This window comes from Sceloporus undulatus, chromosome 1 (assembly GCF_019175285.1).
Source record: "Sceloporus undulatus isolate JIND9_A2432 ecotype Alabama chromosome 1, SceUnd_v1.1, whole genome shotgun sequence".
In the NCBI taxonomy this organism is placed as follows: domain Eukaryota; kingdom Metazoa; phylum Chordata; class Lepidosauria; order Squamata; family Phrynosomatidae; genus Sceloporus; species Sceloporus undulatus.
This window is the reverse complement of record NC_056522.1, coordinates 45406586-45429706: the sequence shown is the minus strand read 5'-3', so window position 1 is coordinate 45429706 and position 23121 is coordinate 45406586. Positions and strand designations below refer to the sequence as shown.

At 42.6% G+C, this 23121-nt stretch overlaps 1 protein-coding gene across 1 annotated transcript in view; it reads left to right on the top strand.

Annotated features, from left to right (window-relative positions):
* The first annotated feature begins 386 nt into the window (after positions 1–386).
* The window catches only part of ITPKB (inositol-trisphosphate 3-kinase B), a 103610-nt gene continuing 80875 nt past the window's right edge, over positions 387–23121 (top strand). Inside the window, 3 exon segments of the mRNA XM_042445175.1 lie at positions 387–852; positions 9906–10300; positions 10302–11453. Coding sequence (XP_042301109.1) covers positions 10109–10300; positions 10302–11453 — 1344 coding nt within the window. The 5' untranslated portion in view covers positions 387–852; positions 9906–10108.

Genomic DNA, 23121 nt, shown 5'->3' with positions numbered 1-23121 from the left:
ATAGCCTCAGGGGGGGCAGAAGTAAAAAAATTAAATAAAAATGACAACCACAACCACAACTGCTGTTCTTTCCCTTATGTTTCCTACTCCCATGTGCCATGCAGTTGCAAAGCAGAGCCACTCCAGTCTAGGATGATGATGATGATGATTTGATTATTTATTATTTGATTATTTATTTACTATAAGATGATGATGATGATGATGATGATGATGTTTAGCCTTGCCCTTCTGCAAAAAAGGAACTCGGGTAACGAATGCTTTGGCCCGTGTGGCAGGAGTGGAAAAAGAAAGAAACGACCACATCAAACGAAATGAAAGGGACGGTGTATCTTTAACCAGGAAGCCCAGCTCAGAGTGGAAACTTTTTTTTTACATTTGCAAAAGTGTTTCCCTCCATCGCTGCTGCCAAGCAATCGAAAAAGAGGCAAGGAAGAAAGGGAGGGAGGAAAAAAGAAAGAAAAGAAAAGAAACTTGTTCCGCTGAGTTCAACCCCAGACAAGCTCACAACTTCCTTCCTGCTTTCCGACCCCCTCCCTCTGCCTCGCTCCCTCCCTCTCTCTCTCTTTCGCACAGTCAACAAACAGGCAAGGCGGCCAGCGATCAGCCTCTTCCATTCAGACGAGACGCCCACGACACGCGTGTTTTCTTTGATTTCGCCCAGGGGGTTTGGGGCTGGCCTGGAGGGACAGGGGAGGAGATCTCTACAGAGGCCTAAGAAGAGACCATCCTGAGGATCTGGAGGAGGAGGAGAGCCTTTCCTGGAGCCTTCTTGTTGTTTTTTGGGAGTTGGATGTCCAGGGTTTTATTTTTCTCCAACTCAGGAAAAGATGTGAAAGGGCTCTGTTGACCCAGGTAAGGGCCAAACTCTCTCATTCTTCTCTTCCCTGCTTTGTTTGACACTGCTTTTCCCTTTGAGGGTGCATCCACATTGCAGAAGGAATCCGGGTAGATAGCACTTTAAGTGCTATCAACCCGGATTACTTCTGCAGTGTGGATGCAGCCCATGGCTCAAGGCTATGGAAATCTTCTGGCCCCAGATTAAAGCTCCTGTTTCCCCAAATCCCACCCTCTACTACTTCTATAGCCATAGAAATGCTTTTGTTTTTGGAGGGGGGGAATCTAGCAAGCAAGAGGCATGTTTTTACTTTTCCTTGCCATTTTGTGTTGGTTGGAGTTCAGATTCAATGGTTCAGTGCTAAAGCGTTGTCTCTGAAGCAGAGTTAAAGGAGTTTATCACACCGAGGCTAATTTCGGCATAAAAGAGAGATTAAAGCGTATTTGAAGCATCCCGCAAAGAAAGTGAAAATGGTGGTCACACGCAATTGCGCAAAGAGAGTGATACCGGAAAGGCATTGTCGCTGAAACCCCGAAAGTAAAAAAGATAGGCATTAATCTGTCTTTGTGGCCACTTTCACGGTGGGTTTTGTGTGACGTGTGAAATCATTTTGCGTAATTACACCATTTTTCTGGGATATTCATGGGATAAACTCCCAATCTCCTTTGTGTGATAAAACTCCTTAGAAAAGTTGTTTTTTGGGGGGGACTTTACAACTCACTGGCTGGGAGTGTCTGGCACCAGTAATTTGAAAGGGGGAAAAAGCAACTTTCCCAAACATTGCTTGAAATGCTTGAATGGCTATGGTCCAAAACACACTGCAGAAATAATCCAGTTTGAGACCGCTTTAACTGCCCTGGCTCAGTGCTAGGGAATCCTGGGAATTGTAATTTGTTGTGGCACCAGAACTCTCTAACAGAGGAGGCTAAATGTCTCCCAAAACTACACTTTCCAAAATTGCCTACATTGAGCCAGGGTTAAAGCGGTTAAAGCGGTCTCAAACTGGATTATTTCTGCAGTGTGCTTTGGACCTTAGTTTCCCTTTGGTGGAAAATCTGAGTGTGCCTAAATAGGGAAGGAAGCAATATACGTTGGACGTTTTGTAAACATGCAGGATGTTGTATGCGTGTCTGTGTTTTATGTACAGAGAAACCATGCTTGCCCAGAGGGAAACATTGGAGAGGTGTCTTTCCAGAAACTACCCCCTAGGAGCAGAGATGCCAGCTTGAAGCTGGCGGGGAAAACCATCTGCACTGTGGAATGAACACAGTTTGACACCACTTTAACTGCCATGGCTCCGTCCTACAGAATCTGAGGATTTGTAGTTTGGTGAGGCACCGATGCTCTTTGGCAGAAAAGGCAAAAGACCTAGCAAAACTACAAATGAAAATGAACACACACACCCCCGCCCATCTTTTGCAGTTTTATAGATTTCATAGGATGGAGTTGTGGCGCTTAAAGTGGTGTCAAACTGCATTATTTCTACAGTGTAGATGTGCCCAGGAACAATCCCCTACACCTCCTCTCAAGTTCTGCAAGCCTCCCTTTTGCTCTCTGGCCAGAGGTACTGAGCAGCCCATGTGTAGGGGGCTACCAACCACAACACAACGTTGTGGTGTGAACGTGTGGGAGACCTGGTGAACAAGAGTGGGGATCTCCCCTTTTGTCAGTGGTGGAAATCAGCCATGGTGGGTGCCATTCTGGTTATTGGGCTGGAGGGTACATCAGCCAGTGCAGATCAAAGAGACATTCCTTCTGAACCTGAGGCAAAACTTTTTAAAGTAATAGTTGGGTGTCCAAATTGAAACCCAGGCCTAGTTTTAGGATACCCAGGGGAGATGAACAGACACACAGCGAAGTACATGATTCCCGTCCTGTTTCAGTCCCTTCTGCATGTGTGTGTGTGTGTGTGTGTGTGTGTGTGTGTTTGCCTTCAAGTAGTTTCTGACTTCTGGTGACCCTAAGATGTTTTCTTAGCAAAGTTTGTCAAAGAAGGTTTGCTATTGCCTTCCCTTGAGGTTGAGAGCGGGTGCCTTGTCCAAGGTCACCTCATGGATTTCATGACCGAGCTAGATATCAAACCTTGATCTCCAGAGTCATCATTTAACACTCAGACCACTATGCAATGCTGCAAACTAGAATTTAAAAACTCACCCGCCTGTTGTTTGCAATTCTGGAGCAGTGGTGTTCATTAGCAATTTTTCTAAGCCTTGGTAAAAATTCCAGATATTTTTCTTCTTTTTAATTCAGGCAGGATAATAAAAATGGCTAGGATAGTAATGCAGAGAAATTTATTTGTACCTATGTATTAATTTATTTTAAAAAATCACTTTCAAGGCAATCTGAATGTCAGGATTATAAGTAGTGGAGAAACTTATACTTCTGAATCTTTTGAATGGGACAATGGGCACCCAGCAACAATAGCTTTACAAATGCCCTGACCTGTGGGGGGGCAGTACCCCATTTGCCCAAATGGACCAGCCACTACTGGTAGAGTTTTGCCATCAGTTGTTTGTCTAGTTGTGTAAGGTTAAGACATCTGTAGCAGGGCTTTAGACTGTACCTAAAATACACACATAAAATATCCTGTATGTTTACAAAATATCCAGCATATATTGCTTCCCTCCATATTTAGGCATACTCAGATTTTCCACAAAACGAACTCTGTTTTTGAGAAGCCATTCAAGTATAGAGAAGTGCTTGGGAAAGTTGCTTTTTTTCAAATTACTAGTCCCAGTCAGCATGACATGAGTTGTAGTCCTAAAAAGGAACTTTTGTAACTGGTTCAGAGACAACTGCTTAGCACTGAACAACCAAATCTGACTCCAACCAACACAAACTGCAAGGAAAGTATGCTTGCTAGACTCCCCAGAATGTTTTTGTGTGGCTATACTAGTAGTATAGGGCAGAATTCTGGGAAATATGTAAAAATGCAGGTGATAGAGAGACCTAGTAAATGTGAAAAACTTTAAAGCAAACAAACAAACAGTTGTAGATTGATTCATTTAAAAGTGGAGGTACTGCAAGAAGTGCGCATGCATGTGGTACTGCAAATATTCATACACTCTGTATAATTTACAAGCCTAGCCCCAAGGCGTGCAGTTCACTGTGTTTTGTAATCAGTAGACAGTAAGAGGGAAATATAAACACGCATGTACAAAACAATACCAAGAAATAAGAGATATTACAGGTATAGCCTTAATCTAAGAATTGACCTAATCCTGTAAAATTAATATAAATATGTATGATGACAGAGTGATCACACGGGATGTTTAGTAAAGCATACAGTTGTACTCACTAAACAATATAGTTTGATGGCTAGACGAGATGGTTTGGCTTTTAGAGCTCATTCCCAATTCAATCCTAGATAAATAATTTTTAGTTTTTGCCTTCCTCACTATGATGGAGTTAGAACTATGGGTCTTGTACTTATGAAGTACTAAAAAAATTAGAGAGAATACCATTACAGATTTGAGAGAGAGAGAGAGAGAGCTCATTAGCCTATCATACTAAAAAAACAATTAAGAACCACATGACATCTTAAAGACTCACAGAATTATTGTGCCCTGTGTTTTTGTGGGCAGAACTCAGTTCAGTTGCATGAAGAAGTAATCCAAATACTGTTCATCACAAATCTATGATGAACAGAATGTCCCAGTTTTTCCAAATGATAGCCACAAGATCAGGAGGCAAATCAAAGTAGAACCATAGTGCTGAGGGAGAGCAAGGTTTATTTATTTGATTTATATTTCAGCCTTCTCCCAAGACCTCCCCATTCACACTACAAAATTATAGTACTGTTATTGAGAGCCAATGTGGTGTAAAGGTGTGAGTGTTGGACTACAACTCTGGAGACCAGGGTTGTAGTAGTAATGAACCCCACTGGGTGATGTTGGGAAAGTCACATGCTCTCAGCTTCAAGGGAAAGCAATGGCAAACCTCCACTAAACAACTCTTGGCAAGAAAACCCTATGATACGGTTGCCATAGGTCGGAAACGATTTTAAAGGCACACAACAACAGCAACAAATACCACTCGTACTGCCATGGTTCTGTCCTATGGAATCTCAGGGTTTGTAGTTTGGGGGGGACATTTTGGCTGAGATTCTAGATGCGCCTCCCTAAACTTCCAATCCCAGGGACCATGCCAGCCAAAGTGGAATATTAGTGCTATACAGTAATTCGGTAGTGTAAATAGGCCTGGAATTCAAGGCAGCTCACAGCGAGCAGATACAACCCAAAACAAAACCAGGTTATAATATCAGAACACAGTTAAATCAATTGCATTAAAACAACTGGATGAAAAACAATTTAAAATCACATCAGGCAAGACAAAGGAAGAAGTATGGCACTATGCATTAAAAGTCCCTTTTCAGCAGCCAACCAGTTACCAAGACCTTACCTGAACAAAAAGGTCTTAGGTACACCTTGAGTATTTGTGCATACGGCAAGCAGGCACACTACATGGGCAAATAAATACAGTGAACCCTTGTTATATGCTAGGGTTTGGTTCCAAGATCCCCCGTGTATAACAAAATCTGTGTACTGTATGTTCAAGTCCCATTAAATATAATGACATAGCAAAATGGTGTCCCTTATAAAAAATGGAAAATCAAGGTTTGATATTTGAAATGTATACTTTTTTTGAATCCATGTATAAGAAATCAGTGTATAAGAAGGGCCGACTGTACACTGAGCTAGCTACAATGTGAAGGGTGTTACATATGCACAAGAACAGTTCCTTGCACATAACGTCAGCATAAAAAATGGAGGCATTGATTAATCTAGAGGAGATCATTGATATTAATAATGAAGATGATGACAATATTTATTTCTTACTTGCCTCTCCCCATGGATCAAGGCCAGAAACAAGAACAATTAGCAGACACACCACATCAGTTAAAACACATAAATTAAAATACACATCAATTTAAAAGGACATGCATATAGTTTAAAAGCACAAGATACACACATATTAAAACCATCCATGTGTAAAATACATCATTTAAAATTCACAATTTAAAATTATCTGAGTAAACCTGCCGGAAGACAAATTAGACAAATTTTATCTGTGAACCAGCCACTTTGGGCTCCTTTGTGGGAGAAAGGTGGCATATAAAATAAATAAATAAATAAATACATAAATAAAGGCTTTAAACTTTTGCATACTCATATGAAGAGACAATAGGAATTTACTGCCACAAGCAGCAGAATATATCCATATACCTGTATAAACATACATGCATAATATATGTTTGCATACATACTTGATTAAAGGAGGAAGTAATAACATGCAGCTGGAGCCTATGCTCAAAAATAAATCTTATTAAATTCAATAAGACTTGTTTTATCATAAGTGCATGCATGTAGTAATTCCATTACAGTTTCAGCAAGCTGTCCAACTGCTCACAGATTCAGAGTTGCAAACTATTAAGACAGGACTACAGAACCTGCACATCTCTTGTTAACGTTGGCTTTCAGGCCCGAGACACACTGTCCAAAAGTGGTGTGCTGCCGGGAAACTAGGGTTCCAGAGTGTGCGGCAATCGCACGCTCCAGAACCCTAGTCCATATGGGTGGCTGCATCATGGTGGCGTCCTGGCCACATGGGCGCCGTCATGATGCCGCTGCCGTCTTGCAGCGTCTGCATGTTGCTGCACGTTGCGTACATCACTAGTGTGCCATGACTTACACAATGCGCCACAAAAACCTGGAAGAACCGGGTCCTTTTTACTGTGGAAGGATGCCATGCAATTTGGCGGCTGCAGAATCCTTCCGCAGTTAAAACAGGTGACTCCAGCGCGCCTTTTTGGGGCGATCTGTACTGCCCCTCAGTTTCCATCAGCCACAGCCAGCAGGGCCAGAGATGGAGTTCAGCAACACTGGAAGAGTTGTAGATTTTTCACCTTTGCACTGGACAAAGATTAAAATTAAAAATGTGGTGAAGTAGAGAGATGTGGAGGCTTAGTGGTTATGACACCAAGTCTGATGATCGGAAGATCAGAAGATTGGCATTTTGAGGCCTGAGTGCTGCATGACAGGGTGAGCTCCCATCACTAGTCCCAGCTTCTGCCAACCTAGCAATTTGAAAGCATGCAAATGAAAGCAGATAGATAGGTACCACTTTGGTAGGAAGGTAACAGTGTTCGGTGCAGTCATGCTGGCCACATGACCAACAGAGTAGTCTTTGGACAATGCTGGCTGTATTACTTAGTAACTGTGATGAGCACCACCCCCTATAGTCGGTTACAACTAGACACTCGTGTCAAAGGACTACTTTTACCTTTTGCAGGATAAAGTAACAATTTAAAGTAGCACAAACTCAGGATTTAGAAAAATTCAGCAGATAAGTTTCTGCAATTTTCTTATGACCCCATTTTTTAAAACAATTTTTTTGTGTGTAGTCCCCCACACAGTTACCCCATTGAACTGGCTCATATCCCAGTACAGTATTCCTTTCCATTATCTTGCAGGTCCTGGCCCAGATATTCCTGCCGTACCACACTTTTGTTGCTATGTGCTGGTCAATTCAACTCTGATTTATTGCAACCTTGTCCTAGGGTTTTCTTGGCAAGATTTATTCAGAAGTTTGCCATTGTCTTTCTCGAAGGCTGAGAGAGTGTGACTCGCCTAAAGTCACCTGGTGTGTTTCCATGACTGAGCAGGGATCTTTGAGCCCTGGTCTCTTGGAATCCTAGTCCAACACTCAAACCACTATAACTCAACATACCATATTGCTATCCCCTGTTGATTTTGGTGTTTTCACGCCATCTTTCCCTGGCTTGTTTTCCTCAGTCATTCCACACGCACACACACACACCCTGGAAAAAAAGTCAGTGTTAGAATTTCCAGTCCCAGTCTCTATAATTTCCTCCAGACTCATGGCCTGGGCACAGGGCAGTTGTCATCACTTCCCTCGGGTTTATAATGATGAATCGAAACTCTCACACTTTTATTTTCTTTAGCTTTAATAAAAAGGCCCACACTTTTATTTTCCTTGGCTTTCATAAAAAGGCTCACACGTTTATTTTTCTTAGCTTAAATAAAAAGGCTAACACTTTTATTTTCCTTAGCTTTAATAAAAAGGCTGACTACCTCTGTTCCTTGCTGCATTTCATCTTTAATAAAAAGCTTCTTGGCCTTAGAGAACTTGGTGGTTGGATCTTCTGCTCTCCTGCCCATTCCTTTGAGATGTTGGTGCTGGTTGTGGTTACTGAGATCCCCATTGTTCTCATTTTGCCATATTAGAATCCTAGAGTTGGAAGAGATCTGGAGGGCCATCCAGTCCAACCCCCCAGCCATGCAGGAATACACAATCAAAACATCCCTGACAAATGGCCATCCAGCCTCTGTTTAAAGACCTCCAAAGAAGGAGACCATACCACACTCCAATTGTCTAATAAATAAATAATAAAACTTTTATTTTTATCCCGCTTTTCTGTAACTAGGCAATCAAAGCGGCTCACAACATATTAAAATATCCACATTTATAACATGTCCCAAATTCCTTCCCTTAAAACAGGATTAAACATGTTAACAATTAAAATATCTATTAAAAACACAATTAAAAACACAATAAAAATATACCAAGGACAGAGCGGTGGGCTAATCCATGATGTGGAGGCAGTCATTCTGTGGCTGGGCACTTTAATCAGGAAAGGCCTAGGTCTAGGAGTGACTATTGCACTGAAAACCAATTCTGGGGGGCAAGCCTTGGTCTCCAGCTTATGTTGTCAAAACCCGCACTGAGCAGGACAATTCAGGCATCCTCCTTTTGACTGTCTTTATATCCTTCTAAGATAGCACTTCACCCTTGATATTTATTTATTTGCTTGTGGGCAAATTAAAAAAGCCTGTTTATTACCCACTTATTTCACTATGCCTGTGGCTATGGTTACTTTAAGTAGAGTTAGTTTAGTCCAAACACAAAGACCATTGCTTCATGATTTGTATCTCAGAGACCATCAAAAGAAAGGACTTGAGTTAGTATTATCATCCAATGATCGAACCGTTTTGGGAAAGTTACTTGTTTGGACTACAACCCCCAGAATCCTTTCACCACTATCACAACTGGCTCTGTTTCAAAACACATTGCAGAAATACTGTACTCCAATTTGATACCACTTTAACTGCCTTGGCTAAGTGCTAGGGAATTCTGGGAACTGTAGTTTTGTGAGACATTTAGCCTTCTCTGTCAGAGAGCTCTGGTGCCAGAATAAACTACAGTTCCCAAGGTCCTTAGCAGTTAAAGAGGTCTCAAAGTGGATTGTTTCTGCAGTGTGCTCTGGACCTCTGGTGCCACAATGAAACTCCAGTTCTCAGGATTCCCTATCAGTTCAAGCAGTGTTAAAGTGGATTGTTTCTGCACTGTGTGTTTGGGACCCATGGTGTCACAATAAACTCCAATTCCCAGGATTTACTGCAGTTAAAAAGCAGTGGTCCCCAAACTGTGCCCTTTAAGAGATTTTGGACTCCAGCTCCCAGACTATTAGCCAACATGGCTGAGGCTCAAAGGGATTGTTTCTGCAGGGTATTTTGGACCTCTGTCAAAGAGCTCCAGTGCCACAATAAACTACAATTCCCGGGGTTTCCTAGCAGTTAAAGCAGTGTTGAAGTGGATTGTTTCTGCAGTTTGTGTTTGGGACCCTACTCCCTTCACTCACTGCATTTACCTGTATGTAGAGAGCTCTTATAGCCCCTTTGAGACTCAAAGAAAGAAGTTGGCAGCAGGGGCTTTCCTAGACTTCAGTCTCCTTCCTCAGATTCTGGGAATGGTAGAGTTCCGCTCTGGTGCCACAACCAACAACCTTTCCCAGAATCTGAGGAAGGAGACTGAAGTCTAGCTTCAGCGTTTAGTCTCAAAGGGTCTGCCTCCACCTGCTGACTTCAGTGACTGACACGGCTATGCCTTCGCATTACCTGTGGTCACTCTCCGCCCTTTCGCGGAGTGGCTTCGTCGCCATTGGCCGTCCGCTTCGTCTGCGGCAGCCAATCAGGGGGGCCAGGAGGGGCTGCCTTTCCCGCGCTGAGTGCCTGACCGGGTCCCTCTCTCTCCTTCATTCCCTCCTCAGTTGTGGATGGAGCCGCGGGAGGCTGGACGCTGCTGCTGCTGCTGCTGCTCCTGCATCCTGCGCTGCTCTCCCGCGGAGGGCCATGCTGCTGCTGCGGCAGAAACTATTGCAATTGCTGGGCAAAGGCTGATTTGGGAGGAAGAGGAGGAGGAGGAGGCGGCGGCAGGGGACTCTCCTGTGCCCCGACGGCTGGAGCCAGGACTATGGCCGTGTCCTGCTATGCCCTCAACCCCTTGGTGATGATGAAGAGCGGCGAGGAGGAGGAGGAAGAAGGAGGAGGAGGAGGGAGAAGGAGCCAAGCCATGCCCGGGCCTCGACGGCAAGGGCTGCCCAGTCCTGTCCGAAGGGGAGAGAGGCCTAGTAGCCAGAGCACCTTCCCTTCCCCAGCCCCCCCAGGCTTTCCTTTTCCCCGAGGAAGAAGAAGAAGAAAGGAAGGAGGCATCCCTGCCCAGGAGCCCTCGACGGCTGAGCAGCCCCAGTTGGGCCAGCCCTCCTTCCAGGTCGCCATCTCCATCCTCGGCTTCTCGCCTCTTCCAGCGGGAGCTGCAGAACGTCCAAGTCACCCAGAAAGTGGGGCTCTTCGAAGCCCAGATCCAGGCGGCCTCCTCCGCTGCCATCGGGGCTGTCCTCCTCAAGAGCCCCAGGAGGAGCAGGAGGAGGGGCTCCCCGCCTTCCTCGCCCCTCCTCGGCTGCCAAGGGGCTGCGGGGGAGCCTCCAAGGCCCCAGCCGTCGGGGAAAGGCTCTCACGGGGCTGGGACTGAAGAGAAGGAGGCCCCCAGGACCCACGAAGGGAGGTTTTCCTGGAACAGAGACGCGAGAAGCACCGAGGCAAGCCTTCTTTGTGGGGCTGAGCTGGGGAGAAGAAAAGGACCGGGGAAAGGCTCCCTCGAAGGGGAGGGCGCCCCAGAGGTGGGCCAGGAGGGCTCCCAGGCGCCCAGGGATGGCCCCGAGAAGGTGCCTCTGTCGAAACGGAGTGGGTCCTCCGAGGATTTGGCTTTCTTGGAAGGCAAAGAGGAGAGGAGTGGCTCGAGCACCGAAGCCACTCTGGAACCCCTCGAGGAGCCCCCTCACTTGGCCAGGACAGAAGGCAGGCAAGAGAACCGCTGGCAAACTTCGGAGAGGGAGCAGAGGACAGCCTGGGAGCCCATGGCTGAAGCCCCCGGGGCTGGACTGGCAGCAGAGCAGGCAGGAGGGGTCCCACCGTCGGGGGAGTCTCCCAAGGAGAAAGAGCACTGCTGCTGCCCAGGAGGAGGAGGAGGAGGAGGACGACTTGGCGGCAGCAGCAGCACTACTTCTACTCCTCCTGCTAGCAGCAGCATCCCTGCTGTCATTGTCACTGACCTGGGGGGGGCTCAGGAGGAGGAAGAGGCTGGAGTGGGGGGCAGCCCTCCAAAACACAACCCCGGACGGAAACTCTCCTCTTCCTCGGCCTCTTCGACGGGCTTCTCCTCCTCCTGGGAAGAGTCCGAGGAGGACATCTCCAGCGACCCTGAGCGCGCCTTGGACCAGAATCCGGCCTTCCTCCAGACCTTGGACAAGCCCAGAGTGGTAAGTCAGATGCACAGAGAAGAACGTTTATATTTATCTATATACAGCTACACTACTGCTAAACTTGTCTCCCCTGTCATCCCCTTGGACTAGGCTTGGGCAGTGGCAGCAGGGCAGCCAAAGGCTTCTCGGGGTCTTGCTGAGGGTACTTTCACAGACAGTTGGCATCTCCCTGCCAACCTTTTTCACGTTTGGACATGGAAATGCTTTCTTGCAAGAATTTTGCTAAAATTAATTATTTTCACATAGTTAGCATCCCCCCGCCGACCTTTTCTTTCACATTTTGATGTGGGAATGCTTTTTGTAATAATTCTTTGGAAATTACTTTCACACATTTGGCATCTCTTTGCCCACCGAGTTCACAGTTTGACATGGAAATGCTTTTTGCAATTTTTTTTAGAAATTATTTTCAGACACTTGGCATCTATCTCCTTGAGTACCTTTTTCACATTTTGAAGGGGAAGTGCTGCTTGCAAGGATTTTTAGAAATTATTTTCACACAGTTGGGATCCCTCTGCCCACCTTTTCACAATTTGACATGGAAATGCTTTTTTGGCAAGAAATTTTAAAATTATTATTAATATTATTATTTTTTAAAACAGTTCACATCTCCCTGCTGACCTTTCTCACGTTTTGACATGGAAATGCTTTTTTGCAAGATTTTTAAAAGTTATTATTTTCATACAGTTGGCATCTCCTTTTTCACGTTTTGACATATTTCTTTGCAAGATTTTTTTTAAAACTTTTTATCTGCACTGCTGAAATTTTACCATTGTAATCCCTTAACTTTTCCTGTGTCTGGCTTGTTCTGCTGATCTTCTTTCTGTTAAGAATGAGGGTTATTGATCAATATTTTCACTTTAAGGAGTCGCACATGGGTCATTTTGTGTGATCTCAGTGTGCTAGACATTTTCATGGAGTTTGGTGATATGGGTAGGAAGCAAATTAAGTCTGGAGAATGGAGTCAAAAGATAACCACATGACAGTCATTCTTTGAGGGTTCATCCAGGGATCTCTGGGGGATGGGCTGTGTATCCATCTTGGCTACTCTCCTTGTGATTTATTGACAAAATAATTGCATCTCTAGAGAGCATCATACACTTAGGGTGGACCGAGTTAAATAGAGGCAACTCACAGAAAAATCCTATGAATGACTTCTTGGAAGTAAGTCCAACTAAATGCAGTTGGACTTACGCCCAGCTTTAAATATTTAAATGGCCAAGAAATGAGATCAGTTTAAAACTAGTGATTTACATCAAGTTTCCTAGAAGTTGTTTTAAATCCCCATTTCACTAAAGAAGCATGCATACCAACTGATTGTTGTAAAACCTAAACTATAGTGGGTTCCCATAGAATAAAGCCTTTATGCAATCTAGAACAATATAGTAAATTTTTTGCTCATGGAGCCTGCATGCATTGCAAAATTATATCTACTCAAGAGACAAAAAACATATTACTTTTTTGAAAGTAGTAGACATAGCGTAGTGGTTTGAGGGTTGGACTATGACTCTGGAGATCTGAGTTCAATTCCCTGCTTGGCCATGCAAACCCACAGGGTGACCTTGAGTGGGTCACACACTCTCAGCCCCAGAAAACCCATGATAAGATCACTTTAGGATTGCCATAAATCATAAATGACTTTAAGGCACACAACAACACATGTGCAAGCAAGATTTCTGCTTGAAGACTAAGACTGTAATAATTTCTAGAATACCTCATAATCCAGGATAGTAGTTACTGAACAAAATAGCAACTTACTGGGACGTAAGGTAAACAAATGCCTGTAGCAGGTGTTTAAGAGAATCATAAGTGTGCAATTTGGGACCCTCAGGAAATCAGAGGGGTTTAGGAGTGCATCATCGACCTTATGGAATTTGTAGTTGATTCTGGTGTTATACAAGATGGGACCCTCTTGTGCTTCACATTTGTCATTTATAATACTTAATGTTAAGAATTGCAGATTTCTCCCCAGAGTTCTTAAATATATACAGTAAAACTTAAACCTGTTTAATAGACAGTCATCCTTAAATTTTAAGAGACTGCAAAAGCCTAAATACCATAAAGTCACCAGATTCCATCTGATCTTGGAAGCTAAGCAGGGTCTGGCCTGATTAGTACTTGGATGGGAGACTGCCAACATATATCAGGTGTTGTAGGCTGTATTTCAGAGAAAGGATCTGACTGGCAAAACCATCTCTGACTATTCCTTGTCTAAAAAAACCCCTGTGATATTAATGGGATTGCCCTAAGTCTTCAGGTGACTTCAAGGCACACACAGGCACAATATTTTAAAATGTTTGTGTAAAAAACCCCAGATATAATAATTACTTTGGTTTAAAATAAGATATAGTTAAAGAAAAAAGGAGAAGACCCTACGTAGCATCAGTTTTCATTCACATTGCAAACATATAACCCTTAGTTCAGTTTGAACAAAAAGCAGTTCCATGTGAACTTCTTTACATGCAGTTGTTGCTTGCAAATGTAGATATGGTAGAGATATATTGTTTTTAACCCCTCTGATAGTTTCCAAATCCTTGTGGGCCTGTGATACACAGGTGGTTCAACTGCTCAAAATCAAATTCCACATGGATTTCCAAATTAAGATAAGGGGTAGGAAGTTATCTCACAGCAGGACTAAAGTGCTGTGTGAATTTAGAGCAGAGAGCATTTCATCTGTTCACACTTGTCCCATCTGTGAATGGGAAAAGCTACTGCTATTTGTTATTGGAGGGAAAGAAAACTTGCTAGCTCACCACACAGTTCTAATTTATCACTAAGAACCTTCAGATGTTACTAATCATGCATTCTTCATGCTCCTATTCTCAAAAAGCCAGAGGAAGTGCCAGGCACACTCTGTCTGACTTAGCAACAAATTTGTAAAGATCATGTGGTTGTCAGAAGAGTTTTCACACACCTATTTTTTTTTTTAGAAAGGGAAGAAAATAACATTTTTGACACATGTTGCATGTCTTCAAATTGTTTGTGATGTATGGCAATCCTAAGGTGACCCCCTCACCGTTTTCTTGACAGCACTTATTCATTTGCCTTTTGCCTGCTTCTTAGGTTGAGAGCGTGACTTGCCAAGGGTCACCTAATGGATTTCTTTGGCTGAGCAAGTATAGGATAGGTTCTCTAGTCTTTACATTCTGAGCATGGCAGGAAAGGGAAGGATTAACCGAGCATCTTGCCTATTTGATGCTTTGGAATGGCCAAACAGACTGGTGTCAAGGAGATAAAAAGTGCCAGGTATGCTCCAGGAAGCGTTAGCTTGCAAGGTTCTTGTTTACCTCGTGTGGAATTATCAGCAGTTTCATCCTTGCTCAGTCAAAGAAACAAAGATATACTAACGGGGAATATATGAGGTAAACAAGAACCTTGTAAGCTAACATGCTTCCTGGAGTGTACCTGACACTTTTTATCTCCTTGACACCAGTCTGACCATTCCAAAACAGCAAATGGGCAAGATCCTCATTTAATCCTTGATTTTCCTGCCATGCTCAGAATGTAAAAGCTAGAGAACCTATCCATTGTCATTAAATAACAAGACAGTCTTCTCGTGTTGTTTTCATTATGAACCAACCACCTGTATTGTGCAGTGCTCTGAATATGCTATGGCTTGGAAACCAAAGTCAGATTTATGTGAAATATGTAAGAGCAAATAAAGACCCATTTATAGTTAACATTAACCCCCTTCAAGCATTGTGCATGAATATGCAAAGGCACAGAATTAGAGCCCAAAGATGTACATTGGCTCATCCCCAAGACCCTCACATGTGTCGACAGTACTCAATTGAATGCACTTAGAAGCCTTCCTGAGACATGAACATGTGTTCATCTAAGCATGCTTGATGCATCCCTTCATCATGAATGTGTAATGGTCAAGTATAGAAGGGGTGGAGACAGCACATTGTGGGGATGGTCAGCACGCATGTCCTCAGACCACTCACTTTCTACTATCGTACATTCAAGATGTATCCCCAAACAAGGCTATTTTTCTTTTCTTTTCCCTGTTCCCTATCTTCCACTGATGTTATGAGTTTTAAATGATATTATACTTGCAGACTTGCCTTATTCCTGGTTGTGTTTATTTTTTAAGGGAACATCCATATATTTAATGTAGTGTTTTGTCCCCGGAGGACCTTTATGTAACTTGAAACCTTCACATCATGATCTGATTGTAATCTAATGAAGTATGTGCTTCAAGTAGATTCATGCATTCTGATCCCGAAAAGGCTACAGTCATGGCAGCATGAAAGACATTAGCAAAAGCAGAACTTTGAGGTTTTTTCTCTCTGTGTCCATTATGGCTCTGAAGTGTATCACCAGAATTTTAAATACGACCTTGTGCAGATATGTTTGCTGCTTTGCATTTTCTTCTATGATATTAACATGTCTTATTAAATTTTTGAAAATAATAGTTCTGCCCTTTCTAATTCAGGAGAGCAATTTTCTTCCCTTTGTTATGGCAGCGAGAACAAGGCTACTATACAGAGTATAGATGAGTATCTGTAGTGTTCTAAATTCTCCATATGCATCTATAAGAAGGTCTCTTTGTTATACAATCCTCCCTCCCATATTCATGGGGGTTAGGGGAATGAGACCCCCCCCCCACGAATATGGAAAAATCACAAATAACTCCACCCTCACCCTCCACATAGAAGCCAGTTAAAGGGAGAGGTGGACAGGTGAAGAGGAGCAGGAGCTACTCTTGGTCGGCCGGGAAAGAAACGGTTGGCTCCTGGGCTTTCTTTCCTGAGGAGGAGGAATGCCCATGGAAATGGCCTTGACCTTGCGAATAATCAAAACTGCAAGTCGCAAGACCATTGCAGGGCCAACTGTAATTTCAGTTTTATTTCATGGTGTGCTGTTTTCAGAAACCACATTTATCTTTGTAAAACTCTTGTGAGGTAAGTTAGGTAGAGCGGTACCATAAATGTCATGGCTCCACAGAAGGTGAACTGCTTTAGATCAGTGGTCCTCAAACTTTTTAGCACTACTGCCCCCTTTCCTTTTGGGCAGCAACCCCTATTCACCTGCAGCAAGTGAAACTCTATATAACTCCTTCCTATAAAGCAAGAGTGGGCAATTGTCAGGGGACTACATTGGTTTCCCGGAGACCTTGGAGGGCTGCATTGTTCCATTGTCGTCCCACAAAATGAAAAATATATTTTTGATTTCTTACCACTCTGGCCTTTGGTGGCAGCTGTTGGCTATTTTGCCATGTTTAGAAGCATCCTTCTCTGTCCTCCTTTAAAGCCTGTGGAGGCTATCTTTTGACTTCTATGGGCCTTTCATCAGACTAGGAAATGGTTGGAGCAGGAAGTCTAAGCACCTCCTGGTTTGAGGAAAAATTGAAAAAAATGCATCTAGAGTGGGAGATTTCAACCTTTTTTGTGCCTTTTGGCATTCTATGGCAGCACGTCCATAGGTTTCACCCTGACTCTTGCAGCAGATGTAATAACTATCGTAATTTAAAAGCAGTGATGAATGTGAATGATTTTGAGATACATGCAACAAAAATATCTGCCTACATTAATAATAGAAAGAAATGCTAAATTTCTGATTAAGAAGTTTATGAAAATAAAAGTGCATCCCCCCCCCCCCACCATCCAACTACCCCCAGAACCTCAAGGGGTCTGTGGATCATATTCTGACAAAAGGATAGAATGTGGAGAGTACAAAAAGTGCTAAAAAATGTAGTAAAATAGCCATTGGGGTTTGTGGGTCCTTTTTGCCATTTGAGGACAAAATAAAATCACCTCCTAAATTTTGGGAGGTGTGGAAAATGCAGGGACTTTTGGGAATCTGGCAAAAGTGGGCTTGATATAAAGGTTGGCCTACACTTGCTACAAAGGATTACTACCACCTTTTGTGGGAGAGCTTAGAAAGTTACTTTTCTGGACAACACTTCTCAGAATCTCCCAGCCTGCATTGCCAGGTTTGTCTGACACACCCTGGTCCAGATTATAGGAACAACTAAGGAGGTTGTATGGTAATTCTGTTCATCATACTGACACTTTTTTCTTTCAGATAACCAGCGTGTATTTGTTTGCTACATTTGTATCCTGCCTTTCCACTAAATATAGCTCTCATGGTAGCTAACAACATGACTAAAACCAAAAGGCATATTCTGTTATTGTTTCTGGGCTTCAGCCCCCCACGTTACTCACTATTGGCTAAGAAGGCCAGGCTGCTCAGACTTTCCCTGCTCTGAAAGGTATTTCAAATTACAAGAAGATTTCACTGTCACTTTCCCAAATTCCACAACTAGATTACTACTCAGTGTATCCCGTACATAAACTAGAGACAGATCTTAGGAAAGTTATTTTTTGGACAACTCAGAATTCCCACATCAGCTTGGACATTGCTTATGATGTTTAGAGAATTGTGTTGTCCAGAAATGTAACTTCTTCAACCTCTGTGCTGTGGGGCAATGTAATAAATTCCTAACAAAGTTCTTTGTAACATTTTTATTTTGTTCAAATAGGACTTGTTAGCTTCAGATTACATTGTTCTGAGTCCTTTGAGTTTTTATTGCTTTTTGATTGTTATGACACCAAAGGCAATTGGTCCAGCTTTCCTTTATTAACTACATCTTTGTGTAGTGATTTCTATGTTCTAAGGGTGTGTGTATGTGTGTGCTTGCCTTCAACCCACCTGTCATAGGAACTGAAAATATTGCACATGAAGCTCAAGTTTCAAAAATTAGTGAGACTCTACAAGAGGGGGAAAGGCAGGAATGCTGCATTTACTTGAATATAAAGTGAAGGGGCTTAAAAAAAAAAAAGACAACAGGCTTTATTATTCAATCTAGACCGTGGATTATATAACCTGGGTATAGCTTCCAGGGAGAGAATTCCAGCATTTCATCCTGACCTATCTTGTCTCTTTCTCTTGGTTGGCACAGTCTCAGGGACTTTGGGGTGTAAGCTTTGAAACTTTTTTTTTCTTCAAAAGATAAAACCAAAAAGAGTTTATAGGCACTGTCACCCATGTCCTGCAGTGTGTAAGTGGTGGCCAGTAGGAGCTCAGATGAAGCAATAAGATCTGGTCCCATTGCCCCTGGCTTGCAGAAGTTACCCATAGTTGCTGTCTCTAGTCTTGGCTCCTCAGCAGATCAGTTGCTTAGGTCCCCTCTTCTCTCATCCCCTCTTTTCTCTTGACCACACAGCTTATCAGCACATTGTCAGAGAAATGCCATCTATGCTGCAATATTAGTACTCTCTAATATACCGTAATGGTCTTTGACTTTCCCTGCACAGGTCAGAAAGGTTCTGTCATTGGCTCAAGGCTGTCTTTGTTATGGGGAGCTGAGATGTTCCCACTTTGGAAAAAAGTAGTTGTTGGCCAGTTTCATGTCAGACATGGTTTGCAGTAACTGAAAGGCAGAAACCACTATTTTGCAGCAGTTATTTTAATTTTTGTTTCAAATATGAAAATGGTGTGTTACAGAAAATGTCTCACATACACATACCAGAGCTTGGAAAAACTACAGATTTGAATTATAGAATGCTCCAGCTCATACATGGTGACTGGGAATTCAGAGAGCTGTCATCCAAAAATGGTGAGCCAGTGTGGTGTAGTGGTTTGTGTGTTGGCCTAGGATCCTTGGAGACCCAAGTTTGAATCTCCACTCAGCCCTGGAAACTTGCAGGATGACCGTGGAGAAGAAAAACTCTCAGCCTTGGAGAAAGGCACACAAGCATATCCCCAGAACAAATCTTGCCAGCCCTGCAATAGGCCTTAGTCTCTATAACTTGGAAGCAAGTTAAAGGCACACAAGAAAATCCAGAAATGAAACTTTATCAAGCTTTGACGTGTATATGCTTACATGTACATGTATACAAACACATAGATATAGCTAAAGTTGCATATGAGAGGTATATACCTAAGGTTAAGAAATGAATTATGGTACAGTAGCAAATTGAGGCCTAAATATCCCAAAGGGACCAGATTCTGTCTGGCCTTGGAACCTGAGAGGGGTCAGCCTGCCCAGCAGAGTTAGTACTTGGATGGAAGTTTGCCAATGAATATTGGGTGCTGTAGGCTATATTTCAGAGACAGCAACTGACAAAACCACCTCTGAGTATTCCTTACCCTGTGAAATTCATGGTGTCCCCATAAATTGACAAGTGGCTTGACGTCACAAGCACACAAACATACATACTGACTATAATAGCTCAGAATGGAATTTCAGACTTTTGAGCTCAGGATGTTTGGGAGAAACAGCTGTTGACCTTGAGAAACATCTTGTTGACCAGTATAGGAAACCGAATGCTGGACTATATGAATACTTATGATTCAGCAAGTCATTCTTATCCCCCGTGTCATAGAATCTGCAGATCTAATATTCTCAGTTTAACATTTTAAACACTACATATTTTGTGTTTTAAATAATAGTAGAATCTGATAAGATGTGGTCATCCGCTGAAGGCTCATGGTGGACCTAAAACTCCTCCTTTCCATTGTGCAGTATAGGTTGGATTAGTATGATATCTACAATTTGCTATTGTCTGGCAGACATCTTTATTCTCTCTCTGTCTCTCTCTCCCCCCAGTTAATATTTTATTTATTCATCTAAAAATAATGTGTAGAAAACTTGTGAGTGCGCGAGCACACACACACACACACACACACACACACAGTGGGCCCTCCCCATATGCGGGGGGGATCTGTTCTGGACCCTCCTGCGTATGGGGAAAAACGTGTATGTTCAAACCCCATTTGTTTTAATGGGAGAGTGTTCCTACATGTGGCGCGGCATGCACACCATTATATTTCTAGCGGCTTAACCTTCCACATAAAGTTAAAGCCACATATAGGCCTATTACAGACAGCCAAAATAAAGCTGCTTCGAGTCACAGTGGAGGTATAGTGTTTCAATGATGCATGCGTCCTAAGAGTCCAGAAGCCACACCAAAGCCACGCTCCAGTCCTTAGGGCTGGAGCATGGCTTTGGTGTGACTTCTGGACTCTTAGGACACATGCATCATTGAAACACTATACCTCCACTGTGACTCGAAGCAGCTTTATTTTGGCTGTCTGTAACAGGCCAAAGTCAACCTGCGTATGGTGCAAGCTCACTATATGTATATATGTATGTATGTATAGGCTATAGCCTGGGAAAAATGCTTTTTGGTCAACTGTTCCCAGAATCTTACCAGGCAGCATAGCCATTGACCTTGTTGGCTGGGAAGATTCTGGTAGTGATAGTTACAAAAAGCAGTTTTTTTTAAGCCAAAGGAACCAATCTGTGCAGCAGAAAATGAATATACAAAAAAGTAACAAACACTACTGTCCATGTGTCTTGAGAGAGTAGAATCTGCATTTATTCTCACCCAGTGACTATACATAAGCATGCCTCAAAGTAAAATCCATGTTTAAAACTGAGTACCGACCATTTTTGTAGCCAAGAGTTTTCAAATGGTTTGGGATGCTTGCATTTATGAGTAGGATGTTATTGTTTGTTTGTTTATTTCTACTGTCCTTGTTTTATATTTGCTGAATGCTTTCCAGTGAAAAGATAAGCAAAGCTGCCTCCAAACCCAGTTGGAGCTGCTGCTGGTGCAAAAGGGAAATTGTTAGCCCTTGCTATGCTGAATCCAAGTAATTCTCTGCTCAACATTTGTGAGAAACTGACCACAGAATCATGCTGGAGGACCTACAAATGCCTAAAAAAGTGTTTTCTCTACCAACGTCTAGGTTCTCCAGCACGACTCTATGATCAACCTCTGGCAGAGTTGCCCTTGACCTAGAGATTCCTAAAGAGAACATAATAATCAAAACTGCAAATAATAAAATCCGCAAAAGTCAAAACCGCAAATGTGGAGGACCAACTGTACAGTTATGTAAATGAAAGTGTCTCTCCATCTGCATTTGTTTCATTATTTTCCAGATACCACCCCCACAAAACACAGCAAAAACTTCACAAATGGTGGGGGAATCTATGCACAATGGTGAGGAATCACAACTCTACAATATGCCCTCAAATTTCCTGTGCACAAACTGACTTATGCATCAATTACAGGCCCAGTTTTATGTGTTGCCAACACAAGGGCCTGAATACTCTGTTCTTTTCCTTCTGCTTTATAGGTTGTAGTTTAGATCAGAGGTTTTATATGCACTTCTATTAGCAGATAGTAGTCCAAACATTGCTACCCAATGTAGTTATATAGTTGGTTATACACTGAATTAGCTGGGAGAGACATAGAAGGTGTTATCACTCCTTTGTTAAAAAAAAATGTTACAGTTGACCATATTGCTTTAGGGGTTTGACTTTTGGATCCTGTAGGCGGTATTTCTTGGCCCTTCTTTTTAACATCTGCAGATGTTAACATCTACCTAATAACATTTGTTTTACTGAGGGCAAAGTCCATGAAGGCTTAGATAGCAATTTCCCCAAAAGACTTCCATTTATCCATAGCGATTACTGTGCTCTAAACATACGTGTTTGGAATCTTGTTTGGGCTCCATCTATCTAAAACTAGTCAGAACAACTAGATGTATTCAGCCACTGGAACATAAACATGAACTTTCAGCATTATGCAAGATTGCATTTAGCCACTGTGGCATTTTATACCATATAGATGTGCCAACATAATCAAGAAATTACTTCAGTGCCACACTAAAGGACTAAACATTAGTACCGAACTAGTGTTTTCACTAAACATAAATCTATTATAAACAAGACAGTAAATAATATGGGAAATGTTACACCACTGTTCCATGCTTGTTGTTCTTTTTCTGGATACAAAATATTTAAATAATAATTTCACATTTTCTTTAAATTTTGAAGTTTCTAGCTATCCAATTAAAAGCAGCTAGACTTTAAATAATTTTGAAGACATGATTCACTTACAAAATATCTGGTGATTTCTTTCTCTTAATAAATTTCAGTATGTTTTATTTCAAATCTTAATTGAAAGTTAGAAATCATTTGAAGGGGGGAGCACTTGTTTTCAGATATCTATGATTGCATGCTAGAAATGCAAACTCTGGCTGCCAAATAAGTCCCATGTTTCACGCTTCAGAGCTGAGGTTTCATGCTGCACATGTTGCAGCTTTCCAATATGCAAATTATTTTCCCTTTCCCTTTTCCCTTTCTCAAAGCACAACTTTCTCAGGACATACTTGAAGGACCAGACAATTTTGTTTTGAAACAAATGTTACTGGTTAAAGAAAGCTGCTGTTGTGTGCCTTCATGTCCTCTCTGATTTAGCAAGACTTGTTCAGAGGGGGTTTGCCTTTTGCCTTCAGAGGGGGTTTTGCCTTTTGCTCATCCAGGACTTCCCTTATTACTGGATAAGTCCTGGATGTGCATAATGTGTCTGAAACCTTCAGTGTGATAGCACAGTTATGCTGGGGGTACGTCTTTCTGGCCTCTCCAGGATGGATTTGGTGTGTACTTGAGTTATTACCCTTGCTTCTAATCTGATATCTTCCCCGTCTGGTTTGGACTGTTGTCAGAACTCATGCAACTTGAACAAGTTACAAATGCCTACCCATCTACTCTCCCAAATTGGCTTGAAGACAACTCACAAACCCTTATCTGGGAGCCAGGTCCCTTAACACTGCTTGTGTCATGTGATACTGAGGACAAGGAAGGAAAACCTTAGGCCTTCCAGGTGTTTTGGACCACAACTCCCACAATCCCAAAACATTCGTAGGG